General features: G+C 36.6%; 1 protein-coding gene across 1 annotated transcript in view; it reads left to right on the plus strand.

Moving 5' to 3' along the window:
* The first annotated feature begins 21968 nt into the window (after positions 1-21968).
* The window catches only part of LOC150038034 (phenylalanine ammonia-lyase-like), a 27485-nt gene continuing 26551 nt past the window's right edge, over positions 21969-22902 (plus strand). Inside the window, exon 1 of the mRNA XM_090311118.1 lies at positions 21969-22899. Within this exon, the coding sequence (XP_090167244.1) occupies positions 22231-22899 (669 nt within the window). The 5' untranslated portion in view covers positions 21969-22230. The remainder of the gene's footprint in view (positions 22900-22902) is intronic.

Consider the following 22902-nt stretch of genomic DNA (forward strand, 5'->3'; position numbering starts at 1 on the left):
GTAGTAGTTTACAACACTTGCAAACCTTTACAAAGCGGGCCGTATCCATAGTGTCACCAGGATCAGGTATCCCACTTTAATCCTTATACTACAGACCTATTTAGGTTATCACTTAAGGCATGATTCACTTGTATATCACATATACATGCTTAAGTTCACATAAGATAACTAAGGAGCTTTGTTTATTGGATATGAGTAAATGACAGAATTAAATAACACTTATTTTATTCATTGAACAATGTGTATTTTTACAAAAACAACAAGACTCCGGGAGAATTAGGACACCAATCACAACAATCTCCCACTTGTCCTAATGACTCGGGAGACTAATGTACAATATACAATAAACTAGGGCATATCTCAATATCATCTCCCACTAGCCCTAGACCAGATGCCGCATGTCCTGCAGACCCAAACTCTCCAGGTGACCCTCGAATACTTTAGTCGTGAGGGTCTTTGTAAAGGGATCAACAATGTTGTATCCCGTAAGGATCAGATCCTTATCTCCATACACAAGCATATAGTCCCCCGTTCTCCGAAGATACTTGAGAATCGTCTTGACCGACATCCAGTCAAATCCTGGATTGGACTGATATTGATTGACAATATCTACTGTATAGCAAATGGTGGGTCTAGTACACGACATTGCATATATCAAGCTTCCTACAGCAGAAGCATAGGGAATCTATCTCATCTTCTCAACTTCTTGAGGAGTCTTAGGACATTGATCCTTAGACAAAATGATTCCATGCCTGAAGGGTAATAAACCCCTCTTGGAATCCTGCATCCTGTACCTGATCAACATTTGATCAATGTTCAATGCTTGAGAGAGGGCTAACCGTTTGTTCTTGTGATCCTGAATGATCTGGATCCCGAGAACATACTGTGCCTCACCCAAATATTTCATTTGGAACTGGGCAGCTAGCCAACTCTTAATGTCAGTCAGATACCTTACATCATTCCCAATGAGCAGGATATCATTCACATACAGTACCAGGAAAGTTGCTAAGCTGTTGATGATCTTTCTAGAAACACAAGGCTCATCAACGTTCTGATCAAAGCCAAACAACTTGACAGCAGTGTCAAATATGATGTTCCAAGATCTAGATGCTTGTTTCAGCCCATAAATGGACCTATGAAGCTTGCAAACCCTTTGCTCTTGATCTGGAATGATCAACCCCTCTGGTTGAGTTATATAGATGGTCTTCTCAAGATTACCATTCAGAAAGGCAACATCCATTTGCCATATTTCATAATCATAAAATGTGGCTATGGACAGGAGTATCATGATAGACTTCAGCATGACAATAGGTGAGAAAGTTTCTTCATAGTCAACTCCCTCAACCTGGGTATAACCCTTTGCCACGAGTCTAGCCTTAAAGATTTGCTCCTTTCCATCTACACTTCTCTTTCACTTAAAGATCCACTTACACCTAATAGGTCTTACCCCATCAGGTGGATCAACAAGCTCCCAGATGTTATTGAAGTACATAGACTCCATTTCCTGGTTTAGGGCTTTAACCCATTCATCTTTGTCAACATCCTTCATTGCTTTCTTAAAAGACAATGAATCCTCGACCCTATCATTCGTAATGACGTTATGGCTTCAGTCAAACTCATGTAGCGATCCGGTGGGTTAACCCTCCCACTATGTCGAAGCAGCCTCAACTCTTGATCTGGTTGACTAGACATTCCAACCTCAACAACTCTTATTGATTTGTCGACCTGTACAAAAACTCTTATTGAACCCTCAGCAGTCTCAGTCTCACTAGAGATCTTACATAAAACGAGCTTATTTCATGGCTTATGATCCCTCATGTGATCTTCTTCCAAGAAGATAGCATTTGTGGAAATAAACACATAGTAAAAATAATTAGCTGTATTTTTCCTAAGTAAATTAAACCCTAGGTTGTTAAAATACTCTGTGGGAGGAAAAGACGCATATGATACATTATTTTTCCACTCACGTTTCTCTTTTAATATTTACACTGTGAGACTCATGCTTAGCCTTGAGGCGCCCTGGGAGCGTCCTCCTTTGAATAGTGTTTGCATGGGTCAATATTAAGGTGAATGAGAGAGTATTTATAGTAAGTAGGAGAGGGATGTGTGTCAACATGTCCTATGGTCTCTTTTATTGGTTTGCACCGTGAGACCTTCTTGCACGGCCTCGAGGCGCCCTGGGAGCGTCCCCCTTTGGATGATTTATGCAGTTGGTCAATATTAAGGCAAACTCCATAAATGGATAGGGTCGCTTTAGTTTTTGTCCCAATCAGTTTTTCCTTTCGGTTGGCTCATTGGGGCGAAACTCTAGTATCTAAAATGAAGTGTCACACTTACGAAAAATTATTAAGCAAGTTAATGATTTCTTGACCAAATAAATGACGACTGATCATTATAGTAATAAGAGTTATTCTGGTGCAATGATTAGTTAAGAGTGTCTCAATTCAGGGAAGGAATAACTGACTATCCTTTGGTGGCTTTTTTCCTAAATCACTGAAGCGTCATTGCAAAATTAGATGTTAAATGGTGGTCATTTAGATTTTGCTAAAACTGATAGGACTTTTTAAGAGTTATGCTAAAATCTAATGTAGATCATGTAGGATTATCAAAAGCAGCGGAAGCTCAAGGATCATCTAAGCACTCAAATACACTAATTTTTGAAAAATATAAAGCATGCTTTTGCAGGAAAAATGGGTTTCAAGATATACCTCTTGTAGAACTTCTTCAAAACTCCTTCACCAGCCGCAATCTTCTCCAAATCTTGTTGTAGACCACCTCAAGATCTTCCCCACTATTCTTGGTGCTCTAGATTGAGTTGTGGGACTCAAAACAAGCTTGAATCAAGGGTAGAAGGAGAAAAGCTCACTGCAGCAACCTTGTTGAAGAACCCTTTCTTCAACCTGAATATTCTCTAAAATTCTCTATAGATTACATGCCCGATTTTCACTCCAATCTCTTCATTATATTGCAGATCAACATGCAAAGAGAAGAGTTGCATGAGTTGCAGCTCATGCTTGAAGAAAACAAGACAAAGATATTGCCAATTGAGTGAGCTACTTAGGTGATGGATAATGGAAAAACCTTTTTTTTCCATTTAAGTGTTTTGTTTTCCAATTTTATCTAAAAATCAAAATTTGATTTTATAAAATCTATTTTGATTTTAAAAATGAAAATTTAATTAATTTCATAAATTAATTATTAAATAAAACTTAATAAAATTAATATCAAATATTAAATTAATTTTAACACATATCCATCTTTATATATTTAAATCATATTTAAATATATAAATTCTCCTATTCCGTTTAATTCTAAAATTAAACATATAATTATATCTCATATAATTACTAATTCCTTTAATTCTAATTTGAACGTTTTCAAATTAACTTATCACACTATTCTAGAGCTAGTCTGTTACGAGCTAGTAGGGGGACCTCGCGGACATACAGATCATGGGCTCCAACGATCCGAGATTAATTGGCTAAACTCATTAGACCAAATCAATCCCCATTCATTAACTAATGGGTCACTCCACTAAAGCCCATAGTTGGACTCTTCTCACTGTAGATATATTATGTCCACATAATTTAACCATAATCAGCAAGTCGACCCTTCACAGGTTGTTCGTAATAATGGCTGGGTCAAATATCTGTTTTACCCCCGAGATTACGTCTTATTCCTCAAGTCTCTACTGATCCTCTAATGAACAACTGGTTTGTGATCCAATCACCAAACCAAACTCTCTCACTCCAGTGAGAGGGTGGGGCCCCTTGTTCAAAACCTGGATTCAGTACTTGAGAGAACAACCTTTCTCCTATCCCTAAATCGGGTAGGTGTGAACTCCATCTTACACCCTATGTCCCCAGCTATCTATCCAGTCTTACCCTTGAAATGTGAGCCTTATTGAGCTGGCGCTGTTGAGAAAACCCTCAACTATACAAATCTAAGGGCAATCCCGAGTAAACAGGAGTTCATAATTTGGTCAGGATTAAGATCGAGTTACCTAGGTCATCTAGATGAAATAGTCAGTCTTAAACAATAAACAACATTATAAAGTAAGAGTGACTTATTTCTGGGTCTGGATCTTATGCAAACTCATTGCATAGGACGCCCCCGCTCCTCATGTCATAACATGTACGAATTAGGATCATATCGTATATAGCACTTTACAACTGTTTGTAACAACTACAGAGTAGGCCGCATCCAATGGTGTTACCAGAATATTGTACCCAACCTCATTCATGTACCATAGATCATTTTGACTATTTACTCGAACCTGATCCACTCTTATGTCTCCACATAAAGTTCAAGTACTCATACAATAGTCATGGGTATTAGTTTATTGGATTTAGACTTTCATAGAATTTATGAGATCAATAACAAGTAGATAGAAAATGTTTATCATTTTACAAACTGCGAGTTTTTAGGACATAAAACCCAACAATACTCCCACTTGGACTAAAACTCCAGTAGATCAATATATACAAATATATATAATGTTGAGTTTACATGGAGAGAATAAAATGTACAAATACAATAAACTAGGGCATTACAATACCCATCAATTCTCCCACTTACCCTAGTGATACAAAACTCGTAGACCTAGTCCTACTAGGTGATCCTCGATCACTTTAGCCGAGAGGGCCTTCGTAAATAGATCAATTAAGTTGTCTTGGGAAGCACATGGATAGATAGCTGGGTACATAGGGATAGGAGAAAGGTTGTTCTCCCAAGTACTGAATCCAGGTCTTGAACAAGGGGCCCCACCCTCTCACTGGAGTGAGAGAGTTTGGTTTGGTGATTGGATCATAAACCAATTGTTCATTAGAGGATCAGTAGGAACTTGAGGAATAAGACTTAATCTCAGGGGTAAAACAGATATTTGACCCAACCGTTATTACGAACAACCTGTGAAGGGTCGACTTGCTGATTATGGTTAAATCACGTGGACAGAATATATCTACAGTAAGGGAAGTGCAACTATGGGCTTTAGTGAAATGACCCATTAATTAACGAATGGAGATTAATCTGGTCTAATGAGTTTAGCAAATTAATCTCGGATCGTTGGAGCCCTCGATCTGTAGGACCACGAGGTCCCCCTACTAGCTCGTAACGGACTAGCTCTAGAATAGCGTGATAAGTTAATTTGAAACGTTCAAATTAGAATTAAGGGAATTAGTAATTATATGAGATATAATTATGTTTAATTTTATAATTAAATGGAATAGGAGAATTTATATATTTAAATATGATTTAAATATATAAAGATGGATATGTGTTAAAATTTATTTAATATTTGATATTAAATTAATTAAGTTTTATTTAATAATTAATTTATGAAATTAATTAATTTTTCATTTTTAAAATCAAATAGATTTTTAAATCAAAATTTGATTTTTGGATAAAATTGAAAAAAAGAAAAGAAAACTAAAACACAAATGGAAAAATGGGTTTTTCCATTATCCACCACTTAACTAGCTCACACATGAAGCAACCATTTTGCCTTGTCTTCTCCAAGCATGAGTTGCAACTCATGTAAGTCTTCTTTTTGCATGTTGATCTGCAATATAATGAGAAAATTGGAGTGAAAATCAGACATGCAATTAAAAGGTTTTTGAGAGAAAAACTGGTTTGAAGAAAGGTTCTTCAACCTTGTTGCAATAGTGAGCTTTTCTCCTTCATCCCTTAATTCAAGCTTGTTTTGAGTCCTACAACTCAATCTAGAGCACCAAGAGAATAGCGGGGAAGATCTTGAGGTGGTCTACAACAAGATATGGAGAAGATTGCAGGTGGAGATGGAGCTTTGAAGAAGTTCTACAAGAGGTATGTCTTGAAACCCATTTTTCTGTAGAAGCATGCTTTATATTATGCCAAAATTAGTGAATTTGAATGCTTAAATGATCCTTATTCTTCTGCTGCAATCGATACAATCTTACACAAAGAAACCTTGGAGCTTATACATTCTGACCTCTATGGTTTGATGAATGTAAGAGCACGAGGTGGGTATGAATATATCATCTCTTTCATAGATGATTATTCTAGATTTGGGTATCTATACCTAATGCAACATAAGCCTGAAGCTCTTGAAAAGTTCAAGGAGTACAAGACTGAAGTTGAAAACTTGTTAGGTAAAAAGATAAAAACACTATGATCTGATCGTGGTAGAGAGTATATAGACTTAAGATTCCAAAACTATATGATAGCACATGAAATCACGTCTCAATTTTCAGCCCCAGATACACCTCAGTAGAATGGTGTATCAGAAAGGAGAAACAGAAGGACATGCTTCGGTCTATGATGAGTTATGCTCATCTTCCAGACTCGTTTTGGGGATATGCAGTAGAGACTGCAGTTTATATTTTGAACAACATTCCCTCAAAGAGTGTTTCTGAAACACCTTTTGAGTTATGGAAAGGTCGTAAAGGTAGTTTATGCCACTTCAGGATTTAAGGATGTCCAGCCCATGTGCTTATGGCAACCCTAAAAAGTTGGAACCTTATTCAAAAGTGTGCCTATTTGTAGGTTACCCCAAGGAAACAAGAGTTGGATACTTTTATTTGTAGGTTACCCCAAGGAAATGAGAGGTGGATACTTTTATGATCCAAGTGAGAATAAAGTGGTTATATCAACAAATGTATCGAAGTAAACTTGTTTTAAGTGAGATTTCTAATGAGACTGCTGAGACTTCAACTAGAGTTGTTGCACAGGTTGATAGATCAACAAGGGTTATTAATGTCAATTCATCTAGTCATCCATCTCAAGAGTTGAGATTTCTTTGATGTAGTGGGAGGGTTATGAACCCACCTGTATGCTACGTGGGTTTAACAGAAGCCCAAAGCATCATATATAATAATGGTGTTGATGATCCATTGTCTTATAAGCAAGCAATGGAAGATGTTGACAAGGATGAATGGATTAAAGCCATGAATCAAGATATGGATTCCATGTACTCTAATTATGTCTGGGAGCTTGTAGATAAACCTGATGGGGTAAAATCTATAGGTTGTAAATGGATCTACAAGAGGAAAAGAGGTGTAGATGGAAACGTACAGACCTTTAAAGCTAGACTTGTGGTAAAGGGTTATACCCAGGTTGAGAGAGTAGACTATGAAGAAACTCTCTCACTTGTTGTCATATTAAAGTCTATCAAGATTCTCTTGTCCATAGCACATATTATGACTATGAGATATGAAAAATGGACGTCAAGACTGCCTTTTTGAATGGTAATCTTGAATAGACGATCTACATGAATCAATCGAATGATTCATTAAACAAGATCAAGAGCAAAAGGTTTGCAAGCTTAATCGTCCATTTATGGACTGAAACAAGCATCTCGATCTTGGAATGTAAGTTTTGATACTATAATTAAATCTTATGGCTTTGATCAGAATATTGATGAATCTTGTGTTTATAAGAAAATCGTCAACAACTCAGTAGCTTTCCTCGTGCTATATGTGGATGATATCCTACTCATTGGGAATGATGTAGGTTTTTTTGACTGATGTTAAGAAATAGCTAGCTGCTCAATTCCAAATGAAAGATTTGGGAGAGAAACAGTTTTTTCTAGGGACTTAGATTATAAGGGATCATAAGAACAAAAGGTTGGCCTTGTCTCAGGCATCGTATATTGACAAGATGCTTGTTAGGTATTCGATGCACAATTCAAAGAAGAGTTTATTACCTTTCAGGCATGGAATTGTATTGTCTAAAGAATAGTGTCCTAAGACTCTTCAAGAGGTTGAGGAAATGAGACGGATTCCCTATGCATCGGCTATTGGTAGCCTTATGTATGCAATGTTATGTACTAGACCTGACATTTGCTATGTAGTAAGGATTATCAGTCGATATCAGTCCAATCCAGGATTAGATCACTGGACAACGGTCAAAACGATCCTCAAGTATCTTCAGAGAACGAGGGACTATATGCTCGTGTATGAAGATAAGAATTTGATTCTTATAGGATACACAGACTCTGACTTTCAGACTGATCGAGATTCTCGAAAATCCACATCAGTTGGAGTAACCCTCTCCATTAAATTTGTTAGAAGAAAGAAGTTGTATTATCAAGTTCGACGTTGCTAAAAAATAAACAAATTCTATTAAACTCATACATCTAAATCCAATTTTAGCAAAAATAATAAAGTACCCATATTTCTTTATTTATTTGCAACGATATTGTAGTGAGTTAGAATAAGTACTACCGAGAATCAGTCAAATACTATTTAACTAAAGCAAAATATTCTTGACTAAATACTATCTCCAGAATAACTCATATTCCGACAGTCATGTAGCTACCATTTTTGGTCAAGAACTTACTAACACTTAGTAATTCTGTAAGTATGACCCGCCATTTTTTCAGATCTTATAGAACGGTATGAACACGCCCTCGAATTGGAAAACAATGTTCAAGATGGAACTATAAGACCCTATTCATTTTTAAAGCTTGGGTTGTTCTGCATCCTATGTTACAACCCTCCTAAGGATTGCCGTAGTTAATGACTAGCTAGTGTTGCCTAAAAAAGAGCGCAGTATAGGAATTTCACTGTTCAAACTAATGGAAGAGATCGTAGAATATGTTGACACATTTCTTGCACCCACTTACTATGAACTAATTCCTCTATTCACCTTGATATTGACCCATGTAAACACTTTCCGAATGGAGCAGTCACGGTAAAAGCGACACGAAACCGAGCATGGATCTCATGGTGTGAACTCTTAGGGACGTGAGATCTAAAAATAATACATCGTATATATTATTAATCTCCCATTGAAGTGTTCTAATTATTTGGGTATCTCTTGTACTTAGGTATATTTCGGCTAAAAATACATCCTAAGTCCATGTAGTTTATCCAAGTATAACGTTTATATTTGGATTTAACTTACGATGTCTAAGTGATAAAACCATTTTATTACTTCACATCGCTCACACATGCTCATAAAACTGGTTAACAATGCTTAGTAATTCGGCTAGAATCCCCAGATAGAAGGTATTATGTAAACCGTCAACTTAAGTACCTCCAACCTTAGACATGATTGTAGACCGATTGAGTTTGTAACCGTGTTTTATAAGAAAACGACCTATTTTAACTATTAAAACAAGTTGTTATTAAACCTAAGTGAGCATGCATCTTATCTTTGTTATAGATTTTAAATGTCTAACCATTTTATAACTCTTATAAAACTATAGACATGTTATAACATTCACATAAATATTTCATACATTAATATAACACTGAAGGATACATAATATAAGATAATCACATAGCATGAAGATTCCTTAGTTGTGCTAGCTAAACGCTTCTCAACCTATTCAACTAATTTAACTACTCATGCATGAATAACAGAGAGTGAACGGATATAGAGAAATAGATTCCATTTCGATAAATGAGTGAAGTACAAAATAACAATGAAAGTTAAAGGTAGAGAGCCTGGTAGCAATTCCTTGCTGACCGAGGCTTTTAAATTGTAATCTCTATTCGGTTCTAAAGATGTTCCCGCTTCCGCAGGCGTCGGCCCTCTCTCTGTCTTTGAAGCTTCCGGCGCTCTCCCAAGCTTACCGAAATGATCTATCGGCACAACCTCCTCTCTCTCGCGTCCGCCTTAAAACGAAATAAAACTATGAACAAGAAAGTATGAAACTTCGAACTAAAGAATGGTGAACTGGTGAACCTGTCAAACCCTTTTCTAAAGGATGCCTCTGGTATTTATAGAACATCCAAGGTGAATGGCGGTTTCTCTCTCATGATTATACAGAAGGGACGACTTTAATTCCTGACTGATGCGCCAAATATTTGTCACCAAAAAGGTTAATGTACTTGTGATCGTTATCGGTTGTCAACCTAATTCGGATTCGACTGTCATAAGCTTTTTGTCCCATCGCGATTAATTAGCCTTTCACCCAGATGCGCCCACCATGTTGCACTGACCAAGTTGCGACAATCCTTCTCAAGCGAATGTTTGCAAACACAATCATCACAAAGCCTTGCGGTGAATTTGTGCTCGACCAATGATTTCCTATGATCGCAATTCTTGCATTGCGTTAACGAATATTCTGCATAAAAACATTAAAATCAACTGTTCCTATGCGATAAATGCATGCGACCCTAATATTATGAAATTGATGCTTAATGGACGCAATTTAATATGTTTTATCAACGCAATCCAACATTGTGTAAGAACTTAGCACTATGAAACGTGCATTTCTACCCGTTATTACACCCCCAAATTTAAACAATGCTTTTCCTCAAGCATAAACTAAAGATTCCTTTAGCAATTCAACCGCAATGTCCTTTTTCTAGATTTCTCAAGGATACTTCATTCAAATCCTATATACCAAAATTTCCTTAAGTTTTATTCAAGCCTCTTCTTAAAATATTTCTAAGACCTATGGACTGCAAGCTTAACTTTCAAAAAGACTGTACTAACTTCCAGAACATCACATGATTTATTTCAAAAAGATTTTTTTTTCACCGGGGTGTCAAATGATTTTAGCCTTACATATTTCTTGTCATTGTTATTTTTTCTGACCTTGCGCTGATCCAAGTGTCTTGCCTTCGTTTTGGCTTGCCCCCACGGGTGTCATGCAGACATCCAACTATGAGCAATACACTCTTTCTTAGACTTAACTCATACCTATTTGGCAGTGGAGTTGCGGTCATTTATTTATGCGTTGATCCTGGTGACTTACTTTCGTTTTGGCTTGCCCTCACGTGTGTCATGCGGACATCCAATTACGGGTAAGTGCCTTTCACAAGTTAACTCTTATCAACATGAGTTTCCCATTGCATTAACAGTGGAGTTGTTATTCTCAAATTTTTTTATATTTTTTTTTGAAAAATAACAAGGTCGAAAATAAATACTCACCCCTAAATTTAAAATGCGGCAATGTCCTCATTGCCAAAAAAATTGAAAGAAGTCATGCGACGTTCTTAGAATGCGTTGTAAAGAGAGTTTGAAAGAAAGCTAGAAAACCCTTAACTTCTAGAAATATTTCATGAGGTGACTATCTTAAAGTTAAGTTGACTCTAGTATATATGAAAGACACAAAAGCATATTTTTCATCATTGAAATCATACTCGACAAAGAAACAGCATGCGGTAACCTACTAAAGTTATCTACGTCAAATGATTGCGATAATCAAAAGAGGATGCGGTGATAAAACTTTTAAAACTAACTTACGATGTGATAGCACAAAATTTGAAATAAAGATAAGGAAGAATAAACCCTCAAATTTGTGTTGTCGCCCCCATTGTGTATTGATGCATTCATCTTTGTAACGATCTCTCTTCTTTGGATTGCGGTGATGGAGTGAGATAATTTGCTACTTTACGTAACATCTCTGCAATCCTGTGCCTTAATCGTTGTAAACAAACAAAGAGAGGGTCAAATGATTTTAAACAAAACAAATTTTTTTTTCCAGAGATAATAAAGAGTAAAATGTAGATAGATAACTAATGATTAAAGTGACGAAGGAATGAGAGTTTAAGAATCAAACAAAGGGTATTCAGAGTTTTTCAGCTTCATGGAGGTCTTTTCTGGCTGGCAATCACCTTTGCAATATGCCGTCACTCGCTGTCCATTAACCTTAAATGTACGACTTCCATCTTCAGTGATTAACTCCACCACACCATGTTGGAATATTTCTTTAATGATGAAGGGTCCGGACCAGCGTGATTTTAATTTTTCCGGGAAGAGCTGTAGACGTGAGTTGAAGAGTAAGACCTTTTGCCTAACTTGGAGGTTCTTATCGCATATGCGTTTGTCATGCCAGCGCATGGTGCACTCTTTATAAATCTTCTCATTTTCATATGTGTTGATCCTCCATTCTTTTAGCTCGACCAGTTGTATTTTTCGCGCTTCTCCTGCTTTCTTCAAATCAAAGTTCAGCTTCTTTACCGCCTACAGTGCCTTATTTTCCAGCTCCAAAGGAAAATGACACGCCTTACCAAATACCAACGTATAGGGGAACATATCTATCGGTGTTTTAAATGCAGTGTGATATGCCCATAACGCATCGTCAAGCTTTGTTGCCCAATCCGTTAATGAAGGCCTTACTACCTTTTCAAGTATCAACTTAATTTCTCGATTGGACACTTCAGCCTGGCCATTCGTCTGCAGATGGTATACAGTGGCCACTTTGTGGAGAATGTTGTATTTTTCCAGCAGCTCATTGATATTATGATTGATAAAGTGAGACCCTTCATCACTTATGACGGCATGGGAAGTGCCAAAACGAGTGAAAATATGTTTTTTCAGGAACTGGGAGATTATCACCGCATCACTTGCAGCGCATGCTATTGCCTCTACCTACTTGGATACATAATCAATGGCTAATAAAATATACTGTTTACCATTCGAGGGAGGGAATGGTCCCATGAAATCAATCTCCCATATGTCGAACAATTCAAGCTCCAAGATGGTGTTCATTGGCATAACATGTTTCCATGAAATGTTACCTGTGCGTTGGCACCGATCACAATTCATTGCGTAGTCAGCTGCATCCTCGAAAAATGTAGGCCAAAAGAATCCACTTTATAAAACTTTGGTTGCGGTGCGCTGCCCTCCAAAGTGCCCACCATATGGTGAGTCGTGACATTGCGATAATATGCGTTGTTGAGCAGCATTTGGTACGCATAATCGAAAAATCTGGTCTGCCCTTCTTTTATACAAATTCGGCTCATCCCAATAATAATGTCTGCATTCATGCTTGAGTTTCTTCTATTGGTGGTAGGTGTAATCTTCAGAAAATTTCTCGCAAACCAAATAATTGACTATGTATGCATACAAGGGCAATTCTTCAATATGAAACAGCTGCTCATCTGGGAACACCGCACTCACCTCAAACTCATTGCGGTCAACCTCAGGATTTTCCAGTCTAGACAAGTGATCCACAACTTGGTTCTCTGTCTCCTTCCGATTAATTATTTCTATGTCAAATTCTTGAAGGAGGAGAACTCATTTGATCAATCTCGGCTTTGCATCATTCTTTGTCGTTAAGTATTTTATTGCTGAATGATTAGTATGGCACCTTTGTCCCCAGCAGATAGGCTCGAAATTTTTCCAACGCAAAAATTAGAGCCAGATGCTCTTTCTCTGTGGTGGTATAATTTGTCTGAGCAGGATTTAATGTTTTACTCGCATATGCGATGGGATGCAATATTGTTTTTCTCTTTTGCGCTAAAGCTGCTCCCATCGCATACCCGCTTGCATCGCACATTATTTCAAAAGGAAGTGTCCAGCCTGGCGCAATCAATACGGATGCGGTAATCAGCGCATCTTTCAAAACTCTGAATGCGTTGAGGCAGTTGTTGTCAAACTCAAATTTTCTATCAGCCTCTAATAACGCATTCAGTGGTCGTGCTATTTTAGAAAAGTCTTTGACAAAGCGCCTGTAGAATCCAGCGTGCCCCAAGAAGCTTCGTACAACCTTCACGCTTGTTGGAGGTGGAAGTTTTTCAATTGCTTCGATTTTTGCTTTGTCCACCTCCAACCCATCCTGAGAAACCTTATGTCCCAACACTATGCCCTCCTTTACCATGAAATGACATTTTTCCCAATTAAGCACCAGACTCGTCTCTTCGCATCTCTTTAGTATCTTTTCCAAGTTGGCTAGACAGACTTCGTAGGTGTTCCCATAAACAGAGAAGTCGTCCATAAAGATTTCAACAAAGTCCTCAAGATAATCTGAAAAGATAGCCATCATGCACCTTTAGAACGTGCTTGGTGCATTGTAGAGGCCAAACGGCATGCGGCGAAAAGCGAAGGTCCCATATGGGCAGGTGAATGTGGGTTTGTCTTGATCTTTTGGAGCTATTATAATTTGGTTGTATCCGGCATAACCATCTAGAAAGCAGTAGAAGCCATTTCCTGCTAGTCGGTTTAGCATTTGATCAATGAATGATAGAGGGAAATGATCTTTCTTTGTGGCCGCATTCAGCTTGCGGTAGTCCATGCAAATGCGCCATCCAGTGATTATCCTTTGTGGTAGTAATTCATTGTTTTCATTCGGGACTACCGTCATGCCACCCTTCTCCAGCACACACTGCACGGGGCTGACCCACGTGCTATCTGCTATAGGATAGATAATGCCCACATCTAACCATTTAATAATCTTCTTCTTGACGACCTCTTTCATCACTGGGTTGAGTCTGCATTGATGTTCAATCATTTCTTTATGGTCCTCTTCAAGACGAATGCGGTGCATACAGTACGTAGGGCTAATTACTCTAATGTCGGCGAGCGTCTAGCCAATTGCTCGCACATGCTTCCTTAGAATGCTCATCAATGCATTCTTCTGGTCTTCACTGAGCACAGAGGAAATAATAACAGGCAACTTCTCATTCTGCCCCAAAAATGCGTACTTCAAATAGGTCGGTAGGGTCTTCAATTCAAGTGTTGGTGGCTCCACTAGGGAAGGTTGCGTTATTTTTCTTTCTTCTTTTTCTGTTGGCTCTTCTTCTTGCTTTGCGATCATTTCTTCTTCCTTGCTCGTTTTTGTTGTGATCGCATTACAGGTAGCAATGGATGCTGGCATCCTCTTCTTCATTTTCTTCATTAAACTTTTCTTCTTCAATCACATTATGGTCATCATCTGAGTCATACAGGTCTTCTTCATCCAAAAACTTCATGACATGAATTATGTTAAACTTGAGCTTCTATCCGTTGATGCTCAAAGTGATTTCCCCTTTATACACATCAATTTGAGCACGACCCGTTGATAGAAAAGGTTGCCCCAGAATGATGGGCACATCTTTGTCGGCCTCATAATCCAAAATGATGAAGTCAGCTGGAAGGATAAATTTGTCAATGGTGATCAGCACATCCTTCATCTTTCCATCTGGATGCACCAGAGATCTATCGCTCAGTTGGAGAGTCACTGTTGTGGGCACAAGTTGCCCCACGTTCAATTGTCTAAAGATTGACAGAGGCATCAAATTTATGATGGCTCCCAGGTCACACAGGGCTTGTCCGATGTACAGTCCTCCTATGGTAAAGCTCCCAGAATCGCTTAGTTTTGGTGGAATGATTGATTTTGAACTTTGCGTTAGTGCCACCGTGGCAAACTTACCAGTTCCCTTCTTCTTAATTACCATATCCTTTAGGAACTTTGCGTAGGCAGGTATTTCCTTAATCGCTTAACATAGACAGAAAGCGTTGGTACTGTACCTCTACGTTCTTTTTCTTCCTTAGTCTTTGCGGGAAAGGGGGTAACTGCACTTTCACGGTTCCCATCTCAGTTGGTTTTGAGATCGACGCAACCTCTGGTTCTATTGCTTATTCTTCTCTTTCTTTTTATTGTGTCACTGCAACTTCAGATTCTGCCACAATGGGAGCTATTCGACTAAGATCCTTCTTTTCTCCCTCTACAGTCTTCCCACTTTGCAATGTCACAACCTGACATTGCTCTTTACCTGATCCCCTAGGTTGCATGGAAGTTTAGTTGAACTCGGTAGAGCCCCTTGCGGTCCACTCTTCAATTCACTTGCAATCTGGCCCATCTATAATTCTAGATTGCGGATGAACGTAGCCTGACTTTGAAGCATGGTTTCATTTTTCTCTATGTATTGCGTCAACAGGCTTTCCAAAGAAGATGATTGCGGTGGTTGTGAGTTACTTGCTTAATTGCTCGTTTGACGATTGTTGCGTGGGAAGAATCCTGGTGGCCCTTCTTTTTGTGCCACGAGTTGGAAATTCTGTTGCTGATTCTTCCAAGCAAAATTGGGGTGGTTTCTCCACCCGGGATTGTAGGTGTTCTAAAAGGGATTATTTTTTACAAAGTAAATAGATTGTGGATTTTGCGGGCAATCTTCCATCGCGTGCCCATCACCGCAAGTCGCACACCTTGTGGTGTTTTGACTGATTGTGTTGATTCGCCCATTTTACGGTGTTGGGCTGGTGATCGCAATTTCCTGGATTAAGTTCATCATTGCGGTCATCTGGTTTTGTAGTGAAGCAATAACACCATTATTTGCGTCATTGTCTTTGAGTCTCAATCTCTAGTCACTCTCTCTCCAATCTTCATGGTTCTTGGAGATGCAATCCAAGATATTCTTCGCCTCGTCATACGTTTTATCAAGCAGACCACCAGTGACTGCCACATTGGCAGCGGTCTGCGAAGCAGGATACAATCCATGATAAATAGTTTCCATCTGGAGGCAGTCTGGCAACCCAGGCATCGCTGAGTGATTCGTCCATGTCTTTTTCAAAATTTGTAATAAGTTTCCTTCGTCTGGCATTCTCAGTAGGTGGGAAGTATTTCTTCATAAACTTCTCCACGACCTGTTCCCAAGAAGTGATCTCTATCGGTTTGAGAGAATACGCCCATTTCCTAACCTAATCACAAAGAGAAAATGGGAACAAAGTTAGTTGAACTTCTTCGGTAGAGATTTTTGAGAACACAAAAGTATTGCAGATTTCAATAAAGCTTCGGAGGTGGGCATGCGGGTCCTCGCCACACCTTCCTCCGAATTGTTCTGCAGTCTGGATCATCTGCAGCATCACCGACTTCATTTTGAATCGGCTTCCTTAGAGGGCAGGACTCATGATACCTGGAGAGAAATCATAGAGGTTTGGTGATGCATAGTCCCTGATGGGTCTATTGCGATCGTTTGCCAACAGGATTGGATTCACCATGACATTATTATCATTTGGTGCTCCGTTTCCAGGCTGCTCTGCCATCTCTTCTTTATCTGATTGTGGTTGCTGTTGGCAGTCTCTCAGTCTCCGTCTAAATGTTCTCTCAATCTTCGGGTCGTAATTCGCCAGAGATTGAGAGTCTGCAAAGAAATCAAAAAAATTACTATTAGCAATTTATTTTGCCGAAGTTCCCGGTAATGGCGCCAAAAGCTTGATGCTCGATTTTATGAAGTAGAAATGTGGATGGTATGCGATGGTGAAATTGCGTTGTGCACTCAAGTTTCCTCAGCGAAATCCAAGTGTAAATTCCACTGAGTTTCCTGGTAAGTCCAGGATCGAACACAGGGACTTGTGAAAACAGGTTACGTTGGTAATTTTTATGAAAACTTTGCGGTGGCCAAATAAATAAATTGTTGGTTTGTTATTGACTGCGTTAATGAGAAAATAAACAAATGCAGCGGATTTGAGAAAAGTAAGTTGTGTGATAGATGCACTGAGTATGCGATGAACGAGTTGAGAAGATCTTTAGCTAGCGTTACTTGGGAATGCGTCAGACTATGCGATCATGCTACCACCATGCACAACAAGTCATTTTCCAATGCAAATGCGATGCTCCTAAGTCTAGGATGCATGTGTTGAATGTAAAAGTGTCCATAGAGCTTATCCCTAAGTCTCTACTCTTTTCTTATGCGATGATGCAAAATGCATAAAAGCAAGGTGACCGCATACAATCATATCCTATCTCTAGGATTCATGCATTGCATTGATAACAAATAGTGCTTATTCCTAAGCTCCTATCTCTTGATTATGCGTTCTAATCTGACTCTCCCAAATCTAGAATCTAACTTGACATTCTCAAGCCTAGATCCTGTTCTTAGACTACCCTCACGAGTATCTCTAATGGACGAATGAAGCATACATAATACAAGATAATCACATAGCATGAAGATTCCCTAGTTGTGCTAGCTAAATGCTTCTCAACCCATTTAACTAATTTAGCTACTCATGCATGAATAACAGAGAGTGAACAAATATAGAGAAATAGATTCCATTTCGATAAATGAGTGGAGTACACAATAACAATGGAAGTTAAAGGTAGAGAGCCTAGTAGCAATTCCTTGCTGACCGAGGCTTTTACACTGTAATCTCTATTCGGTTCTAAAGATGTTTTCGCTTCCGCAGGCATCGGCCCTCTCTCTGTCCTTGAAGCTTCCGGCGCTTTCCCAACCTTACTGGAACGATCGATCAGCACAACCTCCTCTCTCTCGCGTTCGCCTTAAAATGAAAGAAAACTATGAACAAGGACGTATGAAACTTCGAACTAAAGAATGGTGAACTGGTAAATCGGTCAACCTCTTTTCTGAAGGATGCCTATGGTATTTATAGAACATCTAAGGTGAACGACGACTTCTCTCTCATGATTGTACAGATGGGACGGCTTTAATTCCTAACTGAGCCGAATATTTGTCACCGAAAAGCTGAATATACTTGTGATCGTTATCAACTGTCAACTTAATTCGGATTCGATTGTCGCTTTCTGCCCATCGCGATTAATTAGCCTTTCACCCAGATGCGCCCACCATGTTGCGCAGACCAAGTTGCGACAATCCTTCTCGGGCGAATGTTTGCGAACACAATCATCACAAAGCCTTGCGGTGAAGTTGCGCTCGACCAATGATTTCCTATGATCGCAATTCTTGCATTGCGTCAACATATATTCTGCATAAAAACATTAAAATCAACTGTTCATAAGTGATGAACGAATGCGACCGCAATATTATGAAATTGATGCTTGATGGACGCAATTTAACATGTTTTATCAACGCAATCCAACATTGTTTAAGAACTTAGCACTATGATAACGTGCATTTTTGCCCGTTATCAAGAGTGACCTTCCATTCTTGATATCAATGTTATTTAATGCTATTGGTAGAATATAGTTGGGAATAAATGCGTTGGTGAATGTTAGTGTTGCATTGAATACATATTGAATGAAGAGCTGAAGAAATCATTGAAAGAAGAAGATGTGTGGTGCGATTTGTGGATTTTTTAAAATTGGGGGTAAAATTGGTATTTCACATGGCCAAAAGGTCAATCATAAACAAATTTTTAGAAATAGGTCATCCATAGAAAAGTTTTTGAGATTTGGGTTATTTTGTGAAATTTTCCGAGAAATTACATACTTTTAAATAACTTAATTTTAAATATTATAATTATTAATAAGTGGCCTCCACAATGATATCGCTTTTAAAAATTAAAAAAAAATAAACAAAATAAAAAAAACAAAACAAAAAATATGAAGATTATAGACCTGTTTTGACTTGAGAAAAAAATGTTTTTCAAAAGACTCGTTTTTATTTAAACACTTTTGTGATTAAAATACACCTAAAAAACTATTTTGAGTGGTTGTCAAATACTCCAATTTCTTCTAAAATGACATATTATTTAAATTAAACATTTGAAAATGTATTCAAAACATAGAGAAATCGTAAAGATTTTAGAATGAATTTGGTCGTCGTATTTATTGATTTATTTTAAGAAAAAGGATGGAAATTTCAAATGTAACTATAAAACAATTTAATTTTAATAATTTTATTTTTGAAATTTATGTTATCTCCTCCTAATTTTTCAATTATTATTAGATTGGACATAAGATATTTATTTAGGTAATATATTAGGTTTGTTTTTATACTTTGACGTTTGTTCAATTTTAGTCCTTATATTTTCAATAAATCTTAAATTTAGACCCTCAAAATTATTTTTTATAAAAATTGACTAAATAAAAATAATAAGTTTCATGCAATGAAATATATTATGTAAATATATTTTAAAAATTTATAGTGAACATATTAACGACTTCAAAAAGTTTTTGGAAAAAACAAGTAGAGACTAAATTTAAGTTTTATTGAAAATTTAAAGATAAAATTGGATATTTAAAAATAGAGAGACTAAAATTGAATAAACTTCTGAATATAGAGAACCAAAATTGTATGTTCACATTTGGGCTTTATTTTTCAATGGGGATGGGTCCCACACCATAGACTTGGGAAGATTTTTTTTTTTTTTTTGAAAATTTTGAAAATTTTAAGATTTCTTTTTTTTTTTTTTTTTTTTTTTTTTTTTTTTTTTTTTTGTAGTAGGAGATAAAATTTCTTTTTTTGAGTGTGAAAGCCCCCAACTATTACATATCTAACCTAATGTACGAATGAATTATGCCTTTGAAAATTTGGACTAGAACTTATATCTTAATACTATTAAATACAATATATATTTTTTTATAAAAATTAAACTTCTGAATTTGTTAGCAAAAAATTTAAATTTACACAATTACGTAATTTTTTTTACCGAATCACTTTTTTTATTTTTAATTTTGAGTGCAATTCAATTCTTTTTTATATTCATCTTGAAAAAGTCTGTATATAATTAGTTTTGCATGATTTTTATTTACTTGACCCAAAAACATATTGTAATAATATACTTTATTGATTAGCATAAATATATGGCTAATTAATCAAGTCAAAATTAATGTAACTCAACTGATTTAGTGATTATATTATAAACTTTGAAATCAGAGGTTGGACTCTTCTACCTTATATACTATGAAAAAAAGGCTAAACGGTCTAATTTTGAAAAAAAAATCTATGTATGCTTAAGAATTGGTGCAACAATTACTCAAAAAGAAAAAAAATGGTTAAACATACTTTTAGTCTCTAAATTTTCGTAAAAGTAACAATTTAGTCCCTAAATTTTGGCTTATAATGATTTAGTTTCTGTACTTTTAATTTTGTAACAATATAGTCCCTGAAGTATGTAACGATCTAATCCTTGTACTTTCAAATTTGTAATAATTTATTCTCTAACGTAAGAAAATTAATCAAAATCATATGTCAATTTTTACTATTTTATGATGTAGACTTTGTATTTTATAAAAATGTTGAGTATTTAATTAGTTTATCGATTTATTTATGTAAGAAATCCCATTAAGTCTTAACATTAATTTATACAATAAGGATTAAAGTGTTACAAAATTTAAAATACAAGGATTAAATTGTTATATAGTAAAGTTCGTGGATTAAATTGTTACAAAATGAAAGTTCATGAACTAAATCATTACAAACCAAAGCTCAGGGACTAAATTATTACTTTTACCAAAGTTTAAGAACTAAAAGTGATTTGTAATGGAAAAAATGGTGCAACTTTATTTTTTTTTTTTTTCAAATTAAGCCAAATATTTGTATATATGGTCAAAACAAAAGTGGATACCTCTCAGAAAAAGAGAGAAAGCTCCCTACCATCAAGCAATACGTCAGTTGAGCTCTTATTGGCCATTTTCCCCTTTTTAAAACTAACCATTTGACCAAATTAATTAACTAAATCAAAACAAACAAGTTTTTTTTTTAAAAAAAACAAAATAATATTTTAAGAGATATTTTTCCATACTTGAAGAAATAAATTTTTTAATAGATATTTTCCATTTTAGGTTTTTGGTTTGTAAAATTAATATTTTTTGTTAAAAACGAAAAAGAACTTTAAAAAATTATTCGACTTAAAAACAATTTATTTTCAACAGACTAATTTTATATTATTTTTTGTTCACACAGGAGAATATTTGAAGTTGAAAAGAAAAGCAGCAGAATATTCAATGTAGTTTCCTCTTCCGTAGAATTGAAAGGACCAAATCATTTTTGTACAAGTAAATGTGAAGGGAAGATTCATATATAACTAAACACTAATAATGATGACATGAATTTGCCACTTTGTCAATAGTACCATTGCATCACGTCCAAGAAAAGTTGGTGTAACCAAAAGGTTTAGAAAAATAAAGGAAAAACAAAATACTTTCAAATGATGGATGTTTGAAATAAGTGTCTATTTCATATTTAAAGTTAAGATTTAAAAATAAAAAGAAAAAAAAAAAAATCTAAACCACCTTAAAGTTAGTTGACAGTTGACTAGAAAATGTAACATTAACATTATTTAAAAGAAATTTCTCTTTGGTAAGGTTGAGATACTTTAAACATTAAATTTAAACTTATTTTTGGCTAAAGTTTTTATAATTTAACTTGGGCTCAAAACCAACATAAACATGACCTAAAACATGTATACTAGACTAAGTAGAGACCTTTTTGATTTTCAATTAGGCTCCAACTATTAATGCCACCAATTGCTCAGGTAAATGTACAAATAAGTGATATTAACTAAGCTTGGGGGGAAAACATAATTTCAACTTAAGCTATTCTATGTTTGGATTTTAAAAAGAAAAGCTTAATTTCAACTTAAGATATCTCACCCTCAGTCCAAACAAACTAAGAAAGTACCATGCAAAATACAAAAGAAAAAACAAATAACATATAATTTTCCCATGTAAGGGAAGCAGAAGCTTCTGTTTTGTGTAATTTTCCACAGAAATTCATCTTGAACTTCTTCAACATGAAGTTACAAATCAAACCATCAAAATTTGCTATAAATTCATGCCCATTTCTTCCTCCAAATGCCACAAAACTCATCCAAGAATCTTAACTCTAGAGCATTCAATCACTCTTTCTTCTTTGCCAGTTTTTTCTTCTTCTTCTTCTTCTTCTTCTTCTTCTTCTAATGGCCAACTCTGAATTTCTCTGCTCCTCAGCTCTCTCCGAAACTGAATCTGTTCCTCAATCAAAATCCTTTCCCTCTGTTTTGGCCTCCGACCACTGGGTCAAGGCTGCCAAAGCTCTCAGCCACACCCATTTTGAGGAGGTTTGTCGTATGCTATTAGAGTTTCAAGAGGCTCAAACCGTTGACATCGAAGGCACCACTCTCACTGTCGCTCAAGTCACCGCCATTGCTCGTCGAAGCGATGTCAAAGTCATCCTGAATGAAGCTGTGGCACATGATCGTGTAGCCAATAGTGCAAAATGGGTTGCTGAGAAAGTCTCTAAGGGAATCGACATATATGGAGTTACCACCGGCTTTGGCGCCACCTCCCACCGGCGTACGACCAAAATGGCCGACCTCCAAACAGAACTCATTAGGTTCCTCAATGCTGGAGTCATTGGAAAGGACAATCTTCCATCTAGCTACTCAAAGGCGGCCATGCTTGTTAGAACAAACACATTGATGCAAGGCTACTCCGGCATTCGTTGGGATATTCTTGAAGCTGTGGTGAAGCTCATGAATGAGAATTTGATTCCTAAATTGCCTTTGAGAGGGACAATCACAGCTTCTGGAGATCTTGTTCCACTGTCTTATATTGCTGGAGTCATCACTGGAAGGCATAATTCTAAGGTT

Source organism: Benincasa hispida, chromosome 2 (assembly GCF_027475165.1).
Source record: "Benincasa hispida cultivar pf3 chromosome 2, pf3_genome.v1.1, whole genome shotgun sequence".
Lineage (NCBI taxonomy): Eukaryota > Viridiplantae > Streptophyta > Magnoliopsida > Cucurbitales > Cucurbitaceae > Benincasa > Benincasa hispida.